The sequence below is a fragment of the Cavia porcellus genome, unplaced genomic scaffold, assembly GCF_034190915.1.
Source record: "Cavia porcellus strain 051 isolate PalLab524CR breed Dunkin Hartley unplaced genomic scaffold, mCavPor4.1 scaffold_16, whole genome shotgun sequence".
NCBI lineage: Eukaryota > Metazoa > Chordata > Mammalia > Rodentia > Caviidae > Cavia > Cavia porcellus.
Genome location: NW_026947499.1, coordinates 50,632,200 through 50,647,098, shown reverse-complemented (window position 1 = coordinate 50,647,098; position 14,899 = coordinate 50,632,200). Strand labels below are relative to the sequence as shown.

Here is a 14,899-nt window from a genome sequence, read left to right as displayed (position 1 = left end):
TCAAAATTTTTAAAGGGCCTGGGAATGCAGTTCAGTGGTAAAGCACTTGCCTAGCATACTCATGGCCTTGGACTCAATAACTGGTACCAAAATGGGGCGGGGAAGAGGTGTCCATATTTTTATATAAATGTCTCTAGCTTTTCTAGTTTTAAGTATTTGTAGTTATTTCAAAGCATCATGCTAGCCAAGCAAAAGATAAGATTGTCCCCTCAGCCTTCAGACCTTCCATTTGGGATTTGCAATCTAAAATGTCTAAGTAAAAATTTTACCAGTCAGATGTATGTTTCAGAAAAAAAAAAAATCTGTGCAGATCTCTATGTGATATTTCTTTTTGTCTTTTTCCTTTTTATCGGTACCGAGGATCGAACCCACAACTGCCTTCTTAAAACATAGGCGCTTATGCCACTGAGCTAAATCCCCAGCCCCTTCTGTGTGATATTTCTGAGCCAGGCTTCTCTGGGCTCCTCTACCCCTGTACTCAGGCTTCTCCCTCCTGTAATTTGATCTTTGTACTGCTCACTACTCCCTCAGACTCTCTGGGCACCAGCTACACCTTCTGGTAGGAGGAGCTGAATGAATGGAACATGGAATATGCCTGGCTTACAAAGTTCAGTGTTAAGGACACGAGAGAGCCATATTTATTTCACATGGACAAGCATGATTCCGTCGCATGCTACACACGAAAGCTCGCATGAGGAAAGTACCCGTAACAGCAGTTATGTGCTTTTGTTCACAGGGAGCAGGGTGAATCACAAAGTGGTTTTCAAAGACAGTATCCTCCAAGCACATTGACACCACAGGTTTTGAAATCACTGCCTTATATCATCATCAAAGGGGTGCTTCTAGCTTTGCAATCTCTGCAAGATCTGAGAAGGACTGAGGATGCTCTCCCGTCCTACCACCCAGGGCTGCTCTGGGGAATTAAGCTCAGAGGGGAAGTACATGCCACTTGGGATTAACAAACCCATTCCTGGGTGGGTGGTGACAGGAACAGACAGTTGTGTTCATAGCAACAAAACCATCACCACTTATAATTTCCATGGTCATTGGAAGATCCACTCAAGGCCTCTTATTGATGGAAGGGAGACAATTTGGGAATTGAATGGATGTGCCAGAAGCAGATCAAATCTGCCTGGAGATTGGTGAGAGCCAGTGGCAGGGAACCTCCTGGTCTCTTGGCCTTGGCCTTGGGAACTTCCTGGTTTCAAAACAGTGGACCCTAGGATGGGCAAAGGGACTGGAGGTGAAGTTTGTTAAGAGAGGAACATCAGAGGCCCAGGCAGCAAACTTCATGAATGAGATGAGGGAAGAGCCCTTTGGTGGTTTATTCCCACCTGAAGTCCTGCCCAACGGTTTCATAAAATTTAATATTATAAGGTCTATAAAATTCCCGGAGTTGATCTATCACTTCGGGATCGATCTGTACATGAGTTCTCCCTTTGGACTTGCCCAGGCATCGAGGCAGGAGGCTCGATTGTGTCTTTTTCAAGCAAGGGAATCCTTTGGTCTTGTTGAAGTAGAAGTGCTTGTCCGTGATGAACCTTTTGATGCCCAAGAAGTCCTGGACGCGCCCCATCTCACCCGCAGGGTCAGTGATGAGCCTTTCGCCACTGACGAAGTGGATCTGGGCCAGCGGGAAGTAGCGCAGCCAGCTCTCCAGATGCAGCGCGTACATGCCGATGCGGATAGCATTCCAGGACACGTCTACCAGGCCCAGAGTGCGGTTGCGGAAGGAGAGGCCCTCGAAAGTTGGGATGTCGGGCTTCTTGGAGAGCGTCTGTGTGTAATCAGAGATGGCACGGGTCACTGGGTTCCGCACCACCACGATGAGCTTGGTGTCCCGGGACATGTTGAAGATCCGCCGTGGGGCCTCTTGAGTGACAAAATAACTGGGCGTCTTCTCCAGTGTGATCTGAGTCTCCAGGGTCCTGGGCATCAGGCTCCTGCAGGCAGAAGCAATACATCATTAGATGGGGCTCCCAGATGACAGGAGGCCCAGGCTCTGCACCATCAGCTCCCTCCCTCCCCTATTGGCAGAGTCCTGGCCTCTGTCACCTGGTAAAGAATTCACTTTCACTCTTGTTGGTTTTTAGAAATATCTTTTACAGATTTTCTCTAAGATAGAAAATAACCCATAGAATGGTTTAAACAAATTGTGGCTTAGCCCATTAAAAGAGTCAGGTAGGTCTCCATGCATTAATACAGAATTTTTCTTGTCACTATTACTTACTTACTTAGCATTTACACTGTATTAGAAATTATGAGTAATATTGAGATGACTTAAAGTATACAGGAGGTTGTATATAGATTATAGGCAAATACTATGCAGTGGTATCTTGGTTCACAAACTCAATTCTTTCCATGATTCCGGTGGCAAACTAAATTGGACACGAACTGAATCAAAATTCCCCATAAGGTCGACAGGGAACCTAACCACTGAATTTGATTCCGTTCTTGTCCAACTAGGTTTGCAACCAGAATCATGGTTGAGTTCTCCAACGGACATGCCATCGGTACGTTTTATATAAGGATTTGAACATCGGTGGATTTCAGTGTCTGGCTGGAAGGGTGGTCTAGGACCGTTCCCCAGTGGCTACTAAGGAACAACTGTGTAGTTTTTAATATAGAAAGGCAAGGTATAGCATGTTTATCTCAGGAAGGATACACAAGAAACTGGTAGAACTAGTTGCCTCAGGGTAGGCAGGTTGAGGTGGGAGTAGAAGTGGGAGATCAAGGATAAACGAGAGTTACTTTTTATTGTATAATCTTTTATACTGCTTGAAATTTTTAATGCATTTATTGCATATTCAAAAAATACAAAGTAAGCACTGAATATTGTTTTGGCAAAAGATATTGCTCCAAATATATTAAGAAAATCTTTTTTATGGGGGAAGGCTTGTTTTGCATGAATAGCAACTGTTACAGAAATGATTTCTGGCATCTTCTCCTGTTGAAAAAAACATCAGAAACAAATCTGTAGTGTAAAATACAGGAAGCATAGAACTCGAGGGTCATGGGGCCCTCAGTCAGAGTAGGTTATCCGCTCTTCTCATCCTCATTTATTTGATCTCCTGACTCTGCTTGAGATTGTAGGGCTGAGGCAGGAAGCAACGCAATCTCCTTCCCATGTGGACCTCTTTCAGCCCTGATGGAGGTGAATACCTTGTTTCCCAGCCACTGCTTTTTGCCCAGCAAGGTCATGTTTCTCTGTCAAACTAGTATTTCTTGATTTTGGCTGCACATTCGAACTATGCAAATAGTTTTAAAGATTTTTTTTTTCTCTAAAATAAAGTGTCTAGGCTCTTTCCTAAAGCAACTGATTTAAACTATTGAAGTTGGACACTTTTTAAAAACTCTTCTGTTAATAAGGCAGAGCTAAGAAACACTTTCCTCAGTCCTCTTTTTCCAGGTCCTAATACTGTGATTACCAACACTTGGCAAAACATCTATCCTTTCACTCCTCAGGAACGCAGACTTCTGCTAGTCTTCTGCTTCCCTGTTCTTGTGATAGACGTCATCGCTATCTAATAAGCTGGCCTCTTAGTTATGTGATCTTCTTTACCACAAATCGCTCCATTTCTTTTCCCGTTAGCATTTCTGACACATGGCTATTTCTTGGCTTTTGTCATTGAAATTTCATAACTTTGAAATGGTTAACTGCAATCATTCACTCAAAGACTATGTAGTGAGTTGAATGATGAACCTCCAAATGTGTCCACCTAGAACCTGAGTGTGACATAATTGTGACCGTATTTAAAAAGTCTCTGTAAATATAATTAAGATCTATAGATAAGATCACTGTGGATTAGGGTGGGATTCAAATCCCATTCATCAATGTCCTTTTAAGAAAAGAGACACACAGGGAAGAAGATCACCTGAGAACAAAAGCAAAGTGTAGAGTAATAATCTGTAAGTCAAGAACACCGAAGATTGTCCCCAGAACCTAGGTGACAGGGATAGAGTAGCTCTTCTACAGAGCATCAGGAAAATTGGACCCTGCTGAGAAGTTTGTTTCAGAAGTCTGAACTTCGGAACTGTGAAAATTCGAATAGATACACGTTGTTTTCTGTTACCCGGTGTATAGTGATTTGTTATGACAACCATAAGAAACTACAGATCACAACTTTCTACTTTTACCAAGTCTAAAACTCATTATACTATTGTCATATGCACCTATGATTCCTGCAATTTCACTTTTTTCATACTTTCCTGGGCCCAATTAACAATTATTTCAATAGCATCATAATTATCATTAATTTCCTTGTATTTCTTGCTCTCTAATAATGCATCATTCCAACCTTTCATCATTCCCAATTCTGTCCCGAGGGCACCAACCAGCAGTGAACAAAACTGCTGCCCCTTTATATATTTATTAGGTCTGCTCTTTAGTTGAATCCTTAGTATTGCCAAATAATCTTTTTTTGTTTTGTCTTTACATTGTCTCACATCATTCGTCATAGTAATTGTTCCAATTTCTCAACAGAAGCTCCCACCCTGCTCCTGTCATCCACCTCTTTCCTATATCTAATTTCCAGTACAGTGGAAAGGTATAAGGTGTCACATCTGGATTTCTTCAACTTTCCTCTTCTGCAGTGGGAGCTCAACCTTTACCTGCACCCATCCCGAGCCCCTCCTACTAGCTTCAGAGACCAAGCGTCACAGGGGCTCCCTTTTGCACCTGTGCTGAGATTCCTCCTGAAAACCCTGAAAACCTGCCAGTTAGCTCTGTGAGTTCACAAAGGCACCATGCAACTAGGTTGATACAGGTGATATATTGCCTCTGCCTATGGTCTATATGGATGTTTGTGAACAGAAAGCCTTAATAGTGTTTAGTAGACTGATTTTTAATATAGGATATCATTATGAACAATTACACTTAAATAGACTTCTTTGGCTGATTTTCTTAGAAGTTTGGTTATACTACATGATGATCTTGGCACTCAGTGTTGTCAGGCATTTACAATGACTGTAGACAAAGGTGTACACAGAGACAGTGTATTTAACTCTATTTAAGGACTTTTTGACATCAGCCTCACAGTATACAGATGTAACTAACTTGATAGGCCAGCAAACGGATTTCTTTGCAACAACCTTCTGTGCACAAAAGAATTGTGTGTGCAGCATTTGTCAAGTGTATTTGACTATGGAGTCAAGAACTTTTACTGGGAGTATCAGTTAATGCCTCTCTTTGTTACCAGTTTGGAAAATTCTGATAAATTCCAATGATACCCAGAGTAGCACAACATTACCAAGCTGGGCACTGTTGTAAAGCTCGCTCTACCATTCAGTTTTCTAACTGGCAAAACTAAAGACAAATCCTAAAATATAAAACCAGACTAAATGTAACTAGTCACAGACTAAATGATTGATAACTGGTGATCAACTTGAACACCAGATCAACTGAATCAGTGTAGTGCTGAGAGTGGATGGCCCACCTGAGGACTGTTGCCAGCATAAAAAGGAGACATGGAGAGGAAGAGTAGTGTTGTGGGTTATCCTAAGTGGTGGTGTTATTTGGAGCCATTGGTTCTCCTAGAGGAGCTTATCATGCTGGCTCCCCTGATATGAACTAGGCTGTTATCAACAGAGGAACTTGGAACCTTGTTGCTGAGAATGGCTGCAGTTCACTTTTTGTGAAAGAGAGCTCACCTCCTGGCTGGGGGTGAGGGAAAGATGTTTGCTGTTTAATTTCCAGGATAAGCTTGTCATGGTGGCTTCCTGATATGAACTTGGCTGTTCTCATCATCAGAGGAGCCCAGGACCTCATTGTCGCTGAGGATGGCTGTGGTACTTTTCAGTGGATCCTTGGTCCTTATTTTAAGTGTTGCTTCTTGGCTCTACTGCAGAATGCTCAACCTACTGGCACAGATCCTTCATCCTGCTGGCCTAGACTTTCTAACTTCCACCTTGCATGGGTCATTGTCATGGGCTCCAAGTTTTTAGCTGAACTCATGCAGGTTATTGCCACGGGATTCAGGCCCTTGGTTGTGCTTTCTAGATCTTTAGTGTTGTGGACAGATTTCCTGCACTTTCTTTGTATTGGATTCCTCGGTGACCATTATAAATAATACTATAAATTATGTGTCCTGTGTGTAATTGTTTTCTTTGCAACCCCTGACTACAGCACTAAATAAATTCATAGTAGTCATGTCACAAATCAAAGGACTCCTGTGCATGCCGAATTTTTTCTATTCCACCAGAGAACACACTCGAATATTTATTTCTCCTTCATCCATTGGAATGGTATACTGGGGATTGTCAATGATGATGTACATATACTCCTTGTTCAGTGTGCCTGGGAGTGGAGTGTTAGACTGTGCCTTGAGATACACCTTTTCTCATTATGTTACAGATTAAATTCTGTTTACTTGCTTCCAGCTGCTAGAAAACAGCTGAACTTTTCTCTCACCCTGTAACCCTCTTAAGCTTCTGCCTCTTTTCTTTTTCTGTGTAGCTCTGCAAAAATTACAGGAAGAATAGCTTAACACTCACTGTTTGGACTTACCTCCCATCTGTTGTTTTAACTTGCTCAGCAACAATTTACATCTGGTCACAGCCCCCAGATTTTTCTTTGAACTACCACTCATACTTTGGACAAAATTTTGGTGGGCTGAAGAGTGGGTAGATGATGGAAGTCAGGATCAATAAATGCCAGTTATGTTACAAAGACTAAAAATGTTTCATAGAGACTGAAAACGGAGCTCTTCCAACCAGACATGTTGCCCTGGAAGAGATTCCCCATCACAGTTATCAAATTTCTATGGCCCTCTTGGTACTTTTTTTGTGGTACTGTGGACTGAATGCAGGACTTCCACACTGAACTACATTCCCAGGCCTTCATTCCCCTTTTATTCAGAGAGAGGGTCTTTCAGAGTGCTAGGATTATGGGTATATTCTACCACATCTGGTTCTCATTGTTTTTATACTTCTGAGCTGTTATTCTTCAGGATTTTGTGTTACTACAGTCATTCCTATAAATTATTGTGAATTTAGGTTAGAGTTGGTTTCCGTTGCTTGCACCTCTATCTTTCACAATTTGGCTTCTCCTTTTATATGAAAGCTGCATCTACTTCTCTTAATCATAAACTGCATGCCATGGCACAAATAGGGTCTCCATCAGTATTTCTGAGGTTTAAATGAAACAAAAAAATCTGTCTAACCCAGTCATGTTTTGAAGCCCCCACAACCTTTTCCAGTTCCTAACCCCTTCCAAATGATTTTGAATCTTTGCAGTGATCAATGTCCAACTTTTCCCATTTTATAGATCCTCTGGGATGACTTCTTCCCTCTATAGCCTTTAACCTCACCTGCAAGATGCCGACACACAATTCCATAATTGAATGCAATGTGCAACTTTTCCACAAATGGAACGTCAAACTATAGCTATGGACCAAATCCCTCACCTCAATAGTGATCTCACTATTTGCCTCTCCAAATTTACTTTGCTTTTTTGCCTACGTTTGTGAATAATATTACTACGAAAAGCCCCGGAGGCAGTCTTGACTCTTCTGCACATCTCTTTCATTCTTGTAAGTTTTCTCTGCCCAGTTTCTCAACTCTCCATCCTTCTCTCCTAGTCACTCACACAGCCCATGGCCTTTCTTTAAAAAAAAAAGAAAAAAGAAAAGAAAAAAAATAACAAAAATTCAAAACAAGATAATAGGAGGGTAACAATGGTTAATACATTACTTATTGCTATCTTTAAATTAATTACTCAGAGTACAAGATATCGGCATTTTATTGTCCAAACAATATGAGCACAGACCTTTCTTTTAGCCCATTTCTATGTAGTTGAAGACAATAGATTTTCCTCCGATTACCAGGCTTCTACTAAGTTTTCCTTTTCAATCCATCCTGCATTCTATGGTCACCCGGAAAAACTTTTTAAAGCAAAATCTACCACGCCAACCATCAACAATTCTTTTGAATAAGACCCATGTTCCTTGAATATGAATATCTTGTTTTTGTTTCTAGAATTAATGCCTTCCCACTTCCTGGTAACCTAAAGCTCACATCTTTCTGAACACATCTTGTTCTTTCATGTTTATTTTGCGCTTGGTGAGTTGTTTGATTTTAAGATTCTGGGTCATCTTTCTTGTCTTTCTTGCCATGGGGGATGTCTATTCATCTTTCCAAGTTCAAATAAAAAATGATACCCTTTGTGAACCTTGCTTGTGATCTCATGGTGCTTTGTATACCTGCAAGCACTTTGTCCCATCTTGTGGTAACTATTAGTTATGCCTCCTTTTTATATCAACACAATATTAGCAACAAGAATATTTCTTGTTTATTTTTTTCCTCCTAAGCACATTACCTAGCACACCATAGTTAGTTAATGGGTTCAAGATTAGAGGCAAGCACTGACTGAGAAGAGGCCTGTGTCCTCAGCTTTCCAGTAGTGAAACAAATGGCTGATGTAATTAATCTATAAAGAGGAAGGACTTATTTTGGCTCACTGTTTTGGAGGTGCCAGTCCCTGACTGATTGGCCCTACAGCCTTTGGACCTGTGATAAAGCAGTGTAATATGGCAGATTGTATGTGGCAAAACAAAACTTTTCACTGCATGGTCAGAAGCATAGAAGAGGAAAGAGCTGAGGCTCCAATACCCCCTTCCAAGGCATCCTCTCAATGACCAGAAGACCTCCCAACTGGCTGCACCTCTTAAAGTTTCTACTACCTTTCCAAACCACAGCAAACCAATGCTGAAGCTTTTCCTTAGTGTTCTGGCCTTGAGCAGAGGAAGGTTTTGGCAGATAGTCTCGGAGGAGATATTTTTTCATCGTTAAGAATTCATTGTAGACCGGGGTGCTCTGGTTAATAGATCAGCAAGTGTGTGTGTGAGGGGTGCATCCAAGGTCAACTTTGACCAAAACCTCGGATGGTAAAGTGAGATTTAAAGGTGCACCTCTCATGCCATCACTATTTTGCCATCTGCTCATGGCCCCTGTCCCAAGGTTCTGCAGAGTGGCTGCGACCGTTTGAAGAGCTTTTGGAAGAATGCAAATGCTTGGGTCCCAAGCCAGACTAATTAAATCAGAATCTCTGGGCACAGGGCCCATGAACCCACAATTTTAGAGCTCCCCAGATGATTCTAGTGAGATAAGAAGCATTGCTGTAGACAATGCATTCCTTAAGCCGTAGGTCCTTTACTGCATCATGGCTATCAACTAGGGTGTGGCTTACAGAAAAAAATCCTCGTGCTCCTCTCCTGTACAGTTCTTTTCAGTGAGTTGCAGTTGGAGTCCACAAATCTATATTTTCAACAAACTCCCTCATGATTCTTATAGTTAGAGAAATTTGGGGTGCACAACTTTAATAAAGGATACTTTCATGACTAATGTGGTCACACTCATTCCCATCGAATCATTGTACACTTATTTGTATGTTTAGGGTCCCTGTTTTCCACTGCCAGGATAGACTGCAAATTCCAAGAATAAAGTCTTTTTCTGTCTTTTTCACTGGTGTAGTCTCAGTGCCTAGAAGGGAGTTGGCACTTAGTAGGTGTTCTGAAAATATTTACTGAAGGGTTAAAACTAAAGCTTGGGCTTTCATCTGTGAATAGTGAGGCAGAATCATGGAGTATGAACTAGCAGAGATGTGTTGCTCTGTTCCAAGGTTCAGAATTCCATACTTTATCACCCAGAGGAAAACATCACACACCTTCAATTGTATTTGTTAGAAAAAAGTTCAAATACTTTCTCATCATCCTGAGGCTTTCTGAAAAACATTTTTAAAATTATATTTTTGACCCATATTGTTCTCCTGCTGGGGTAGACACAGTTCCTTTCGCCTCTGCTGTCCACACAAGCAACATCCTGTGTGTGTCTGCACGTGGGAGCCTGTCTGAGCAGCCACTGGGGGCAGCTCACGGAACCAGCACACCTCTGATTATTACTTGATAAAATGCTCCGGAAAAGTTCATTTCCTGCTAAATTTGTATACTCTGTGTATCTGTCCTAGTAGGCCTGGTTGCCTGGGGGACTTTGGTGATTTATGAGCTCCTAACTGGGCAACCAGGCTCCTTGAAAATCGTTGCAGTCTCTGGAGGGATAATTAGGAGCAGAAAGGAGGGAAAAGGCCTTATTGAAAGGAACTGATTCTTAAAACTGAACCTGCTAATCCCACACGTGGTGAGCTGAGTGCCAGGCACAGCACCTGTGACCATTTATCTTCATCTAGTTGAGTGTAGACTGGAGTCGAGTATCATGAGACTATTGCCTCACAAGTCTGCAGCACCCTGTCCTTACTGTTACGTGACTCAGGAGCAAGATGTGAAGTCCTAGCTTATACTCCATCACTCACCCTTCACTTGATACTAGGATTTCTGTGGCTAGAGAGGACTATTCAGCGTTCAGTCTCTTCTTCCACAAATACTTTCTTTTTCTTTTTTCTTCTTCTTTTTTTTTCTGGTACCTGGAATTGAGCTCAGGCCCTCATGCTTGCTAGACAGGCATTGTGCCACTGAGCTAAATCCCCAGCTCTATTTTATTTTTCATGCTAAATAAATGTTGACATGTGTGATTTTAATAGAATCCCCCTTAACCTATCTGGCAAAACTTTGTTCTCTCAGTCCACTGTAGAGCATTCCTGACTGTGCCCTTATTACTAGTGCCTGCTCAGAAGTGTCAGGGACTTTTTAATTTTGTGCATCCATGGTACCCAGTATAGACACAATCCATTTTTAAAAACTCTTTATCTGAGTCCCCTAGAGTATAAGATCTCTGAAGGTAGGGATCATAACTGTCACATCTTTTACATCAACAATGCCTAGCATTGTTCCTGGTATGTATTCATGTATTCATTCAGTAGGCAAGCATTTATTTAGCACCTTCTGTAGGCCAGGGGTAAAAAAAAAATACATGAAGTATAGTATTTTTTCTCGAGGAGTTAACAGCTTTGTGGAACTACTGGGATTGAAAGGAATGTGATCCCCATTTTCCTGTGTAAGGGGTTTCAGCTCAACTCAGCTCCCCACAAGAAGTGTCAGCTAGCTTCCTCCATCTGGCAAGAGGGTCTAGGGAAGAACCCAGTTTTCCATAGGTCCTCAGGATGTGCAAGTGGTAAGCAGCTAGGTAACTTGTAAACAGCTCAATTAGTCATTTGATTGTCTCCCTATGGGCAAGACTGCTCTTATCCCTGCCTGTAAAATAAAAGGCATTGTCACTGTTGTTGTTTTTGTCTGTTTTCCACTGCTGGGGACCCAGCCCAGGGCTGTGCTTGTGCTAAGCCAGTTCTCTACTACTGAACTCACCCCAGCCAAGAAAAGAAGTTGTGTGGAGGGCGAAGTTCCTTCCCTAGACCATCAACCCACAGTTGTCTACGTTCAGAAAGGGCAACCCTGCCTTCCTTTCTCTTTTATTGTGACTCTTGGCTTGCAGAAGCCCCCAGTAAAACTAATTCTTTCACCCATACCCTGTGCTGTGGGATTTGTCTGGAGTCCTGCTGCATGGTAAGAAGACACTTCATTGTGGATCTACACCAAGGACCAAGGGCTATTTTATGGCTGGTTATGCATCTGGAATTGGGAAACAAAGAGTCCTTTTTGCAGAAGTCCTATCACTTGCTAACCATAAGAAATGGGCATGCAGCAGACATCAGACACATACATGATCATCGACCCTGGACATAAACAAAGAGCCAACAGTCGTGCGACGAGTGGCCAGGCACTGGGCTGAGCTCTGTGTGTGACTCATCTCACTCTGACTTCTCAATAACTCTACAAATCAGACCCTCTGGCTGTTCCTGTTTTAGGTACAAGGAAACTAGGACACAGAGAACTAAAGCAAACTAAACCGAAGCAACACAGTTGCAGAATCTGGCTTCAAGTGGGACTTTGGCACTAGAAGAAAACGTGAGAATATAAAAAATTAATCTTGGCATGAAGACAGCCTTTCTGGGCATAAACAAGGGAAAGATTGAAAAGTTAGACTACATTTTAAAAAATGCAAGTTGTTGGAGTGGAGAAATATCATAAATAAAATAGGAGGAAAATAATTGGAAAAATATTTGTAGCATATATGCTAGAAACACAATGGGGTGGTTTTATATGTTTATCCATATATTTATAGAGTTTATATATTTTTTCAGACTTCCTGAAGATCAGTACATAGAGAAGAGCCAGCTAATAAAAGAAAGGAAAAACAGGCTATGAGAAAAGAGTTGACAAAAAAGCCACAATTGAAAAACATGAAAAACTCTCAGTGTCACACCTGAAAATTTCTCAATACATTCTATCTCTGAAAATTAAAAAATGCAGATTAAAATCACAATATCATATTATTCACCTAAAAGGCTAGGACGTGTATTTTCAAAATTTTAATAGTTGCATTTTTGGCAGCAACATGAAGAACAAACACCCCCTTATATTGGTCGGTATGACCATCAATGATGTTTTAAGAGGCAATTAGATATGATCTATTGGATTAGAGCAAACATACCTCTAAACCCAGAAATTCTGCTTCTGGAAATTTATTTGGCACAAATGTGTATAAAGAATGATGTGCAAAGATGTTCACTGCAACATTTATGGCAGAGACAGGGAGGCATCTACAAACAGACCTGCTCTTCCTTTCATAGTGTAGTGCTGCTCCCAGAGGGTGGCTGCCAGTCACTAGCCATCGTTCCCAGCACCCTCTGCATCTATATTGGGAGCTATGGCTAACTCTTGACAGGAAGAGTGAGCAGAAGTGCAGGTTTGTTACCTCTAGGCTGTTTTATTTTCTGCTCCACTAGTAGGGCGCAAGCACTCTGTGACCCTAGAAGGAGGCAAGTCTAAAACGTGAAAGAATAAAAGGTTTCCTAAAAATAGGAACCATTTCTCCAGACTAGTGAGAGCAGGAAATAAACTTTTCCTTGGGGGCTTATTTGTTACAGCAGCTAGTGCAAACCTAACTACTGCAACCTGATAATAGAAAACAGCCAGAAACAACCCATGTGTTCATTAGTAGGTGGCTAGTCAGAGAAACTATAAGAAGGACATACAATAGATTATCACAGGGTTATTAAAAATGGAACAAATTAATATAAATATTGACACAAAAAGGAGTGTAGGATGTATCATTAAGTGAAAAAAGCAAGCTGTAGTGAGATTAATAAGTCTATTTGCATACAAAATATCCATATACATGCTAGAGTATGCATGCATAAAATTTTTCTAAAAGGATGCACAATTAAATGTTAGCAGTGATTTTCTTCGGAGAATGACCTTGGAGAAGCAGAGATGAATTATAATGTAGAATAAGACTTTATTTTACCCTTAGCTATCTGTACCAGTCATTGAAGCTTTATTCTCCTCACAATGAGCATGTATCCTTTGTCATTTAAAAACTAGCTAATAAAATGTCTCCACTGATGTTATCTAGGGAAAAGAGAACCTCCACATGGAGGAAGCGGAGGAAAGCTGTTCAGTGTGACTGAGCTGTGTGGGTGGGTGGCAAGGACATGGGAGGCTGCGGATGCACCGCTCCTTTTTCTAGAGGTGGGCTTGGAAACCAGGCAGGGCGATCGTGGGTGAAGGGTGAATGTTCTGCTGCTGTGTGTACAGCTCTAATAAGTTTCCAGGCAACTGGACCTTGCTTTCTCAGGTTCCATGTGTGGCTAACACGGAGAACCTGGAGGTGACTGGACATGTACCCTTTCTCAGTCTGGGCTTAGCTTCTCCTCCTCTCCCTTTCCCTTCTTCTTGGGACTGTGTGACTTAAGGCGGGGCTTCTCACACTGTAATATACATGTGGGTAGCTGGGAGTGGGGTGGGGGCTTGAAATGCAGATTCTGATTCAGTAGGTCTGAGATTCTGGTTGGTTTGTTTGGTTTTATAGTACTGGAGATTGAACCTAAGGCTTTTGCACTGAGCTACATTCCCCAGCCCATTTTAAAAAAATTTTATTTTTGAGCCAGTGTCTCACTAAGTAACTAAATTATCCAGGCTGGGCTTGAACTAACAGTCCTTCTTCCTTTGCCTCCTAGAGTGCTGGGGTTACGGTCCTGAGCCTCTAGGCCGTGCTGAGATTGATTCTGAGTTTCTAACAGGCTCCACAGGGAGGCTGACCTCTTGGTCTTTGCCATTTGAGCAGCAAGATAATATATACTGGCACAAATTATACATTTGGTGCTTAGTGTATTCAGTGGAATGACTAATTAACGTTAGGTGAAGAGTTGTGAATGATCTGAATTCAGAACACCTGGATGTGAGTTGCAGGGTGTCCATTTCCAGGACTTGTGACTTTGTATTAATCATTATAGTAACTTCTCCTGACGGTTATGAAGTCTCGTCTAGGTAAGGTGAGAATAGCATGTAGATCATAAAGCTCTGTGCTCACCATGAATGTTTTCTTTTTTTTAAAACTTAATTTCCCCCCTTTAATTCTAGATTTTTCATTTCAGCAAGTTCATCATCCATCCCTCCACCCTTTTCTGCTACAGCCTAGTGATTCCTATTCTATCCAGCCAAAGTTCTGTAAACAAGGCTCAGTGTCTCCAGTTCCTCACCTCACCTACACCCCTGACTTGTTACACAATCTGACTCCTATCCTGCCTACTCTGAGACAGCGTTCTCTGAACACAACCCTCAGACACAAATTCCACTTTTGCCTCTGGTCTTATTTCGCCTTCCTGTGACATGTGAGACATTTGCCCACTCCCTACTTCTTGAAATTTGTTTTTTCTTGGCTTTGGGAGTACATGGTGGTGGTCTTCATGCACATTTTGCGCACATATATTTCCCTGACTTACCATTGGTCTGTGCATGTCTCAGTTAATGTTCATAGCCCCACATCCACCAGTTGCCTTAGCAACACCCATATTTAATTTACAGCCAGATCCAACTGGTAACACTGTCTTCTGATGTCCATCCCAGCCAGCACAGGACCATCTCAGTTTTTCTTAACATTGCCAAAGCTA

General features: G+C 41.7%; 1 protein-coding gene across 1 annotated transcript in view; it reads right to left on the bottom strand.

The window, feature by feature from the left end:
• Positions 1–608: 608 nt before the first annotated feature.
• Positions 609–14,899, bottom strand: part of Hs3st2 (heparan sulfate-glucosamine 3-sulfotransferase 2) — a 90,111-nt gene continuing 75,820 nt past the window's right edge. The window contains exon 2 of the mRNA XM_003477813.5: positions 609–1,943. Coding sequence (XP_003477861.1) covers positions 1,325–1,943 — 619 coding nt within the window. The 3' untranslated portion in view covers positions 609–1,324. The remainder of the gene's footprint in view (positions 1,944–14,899) is intronic.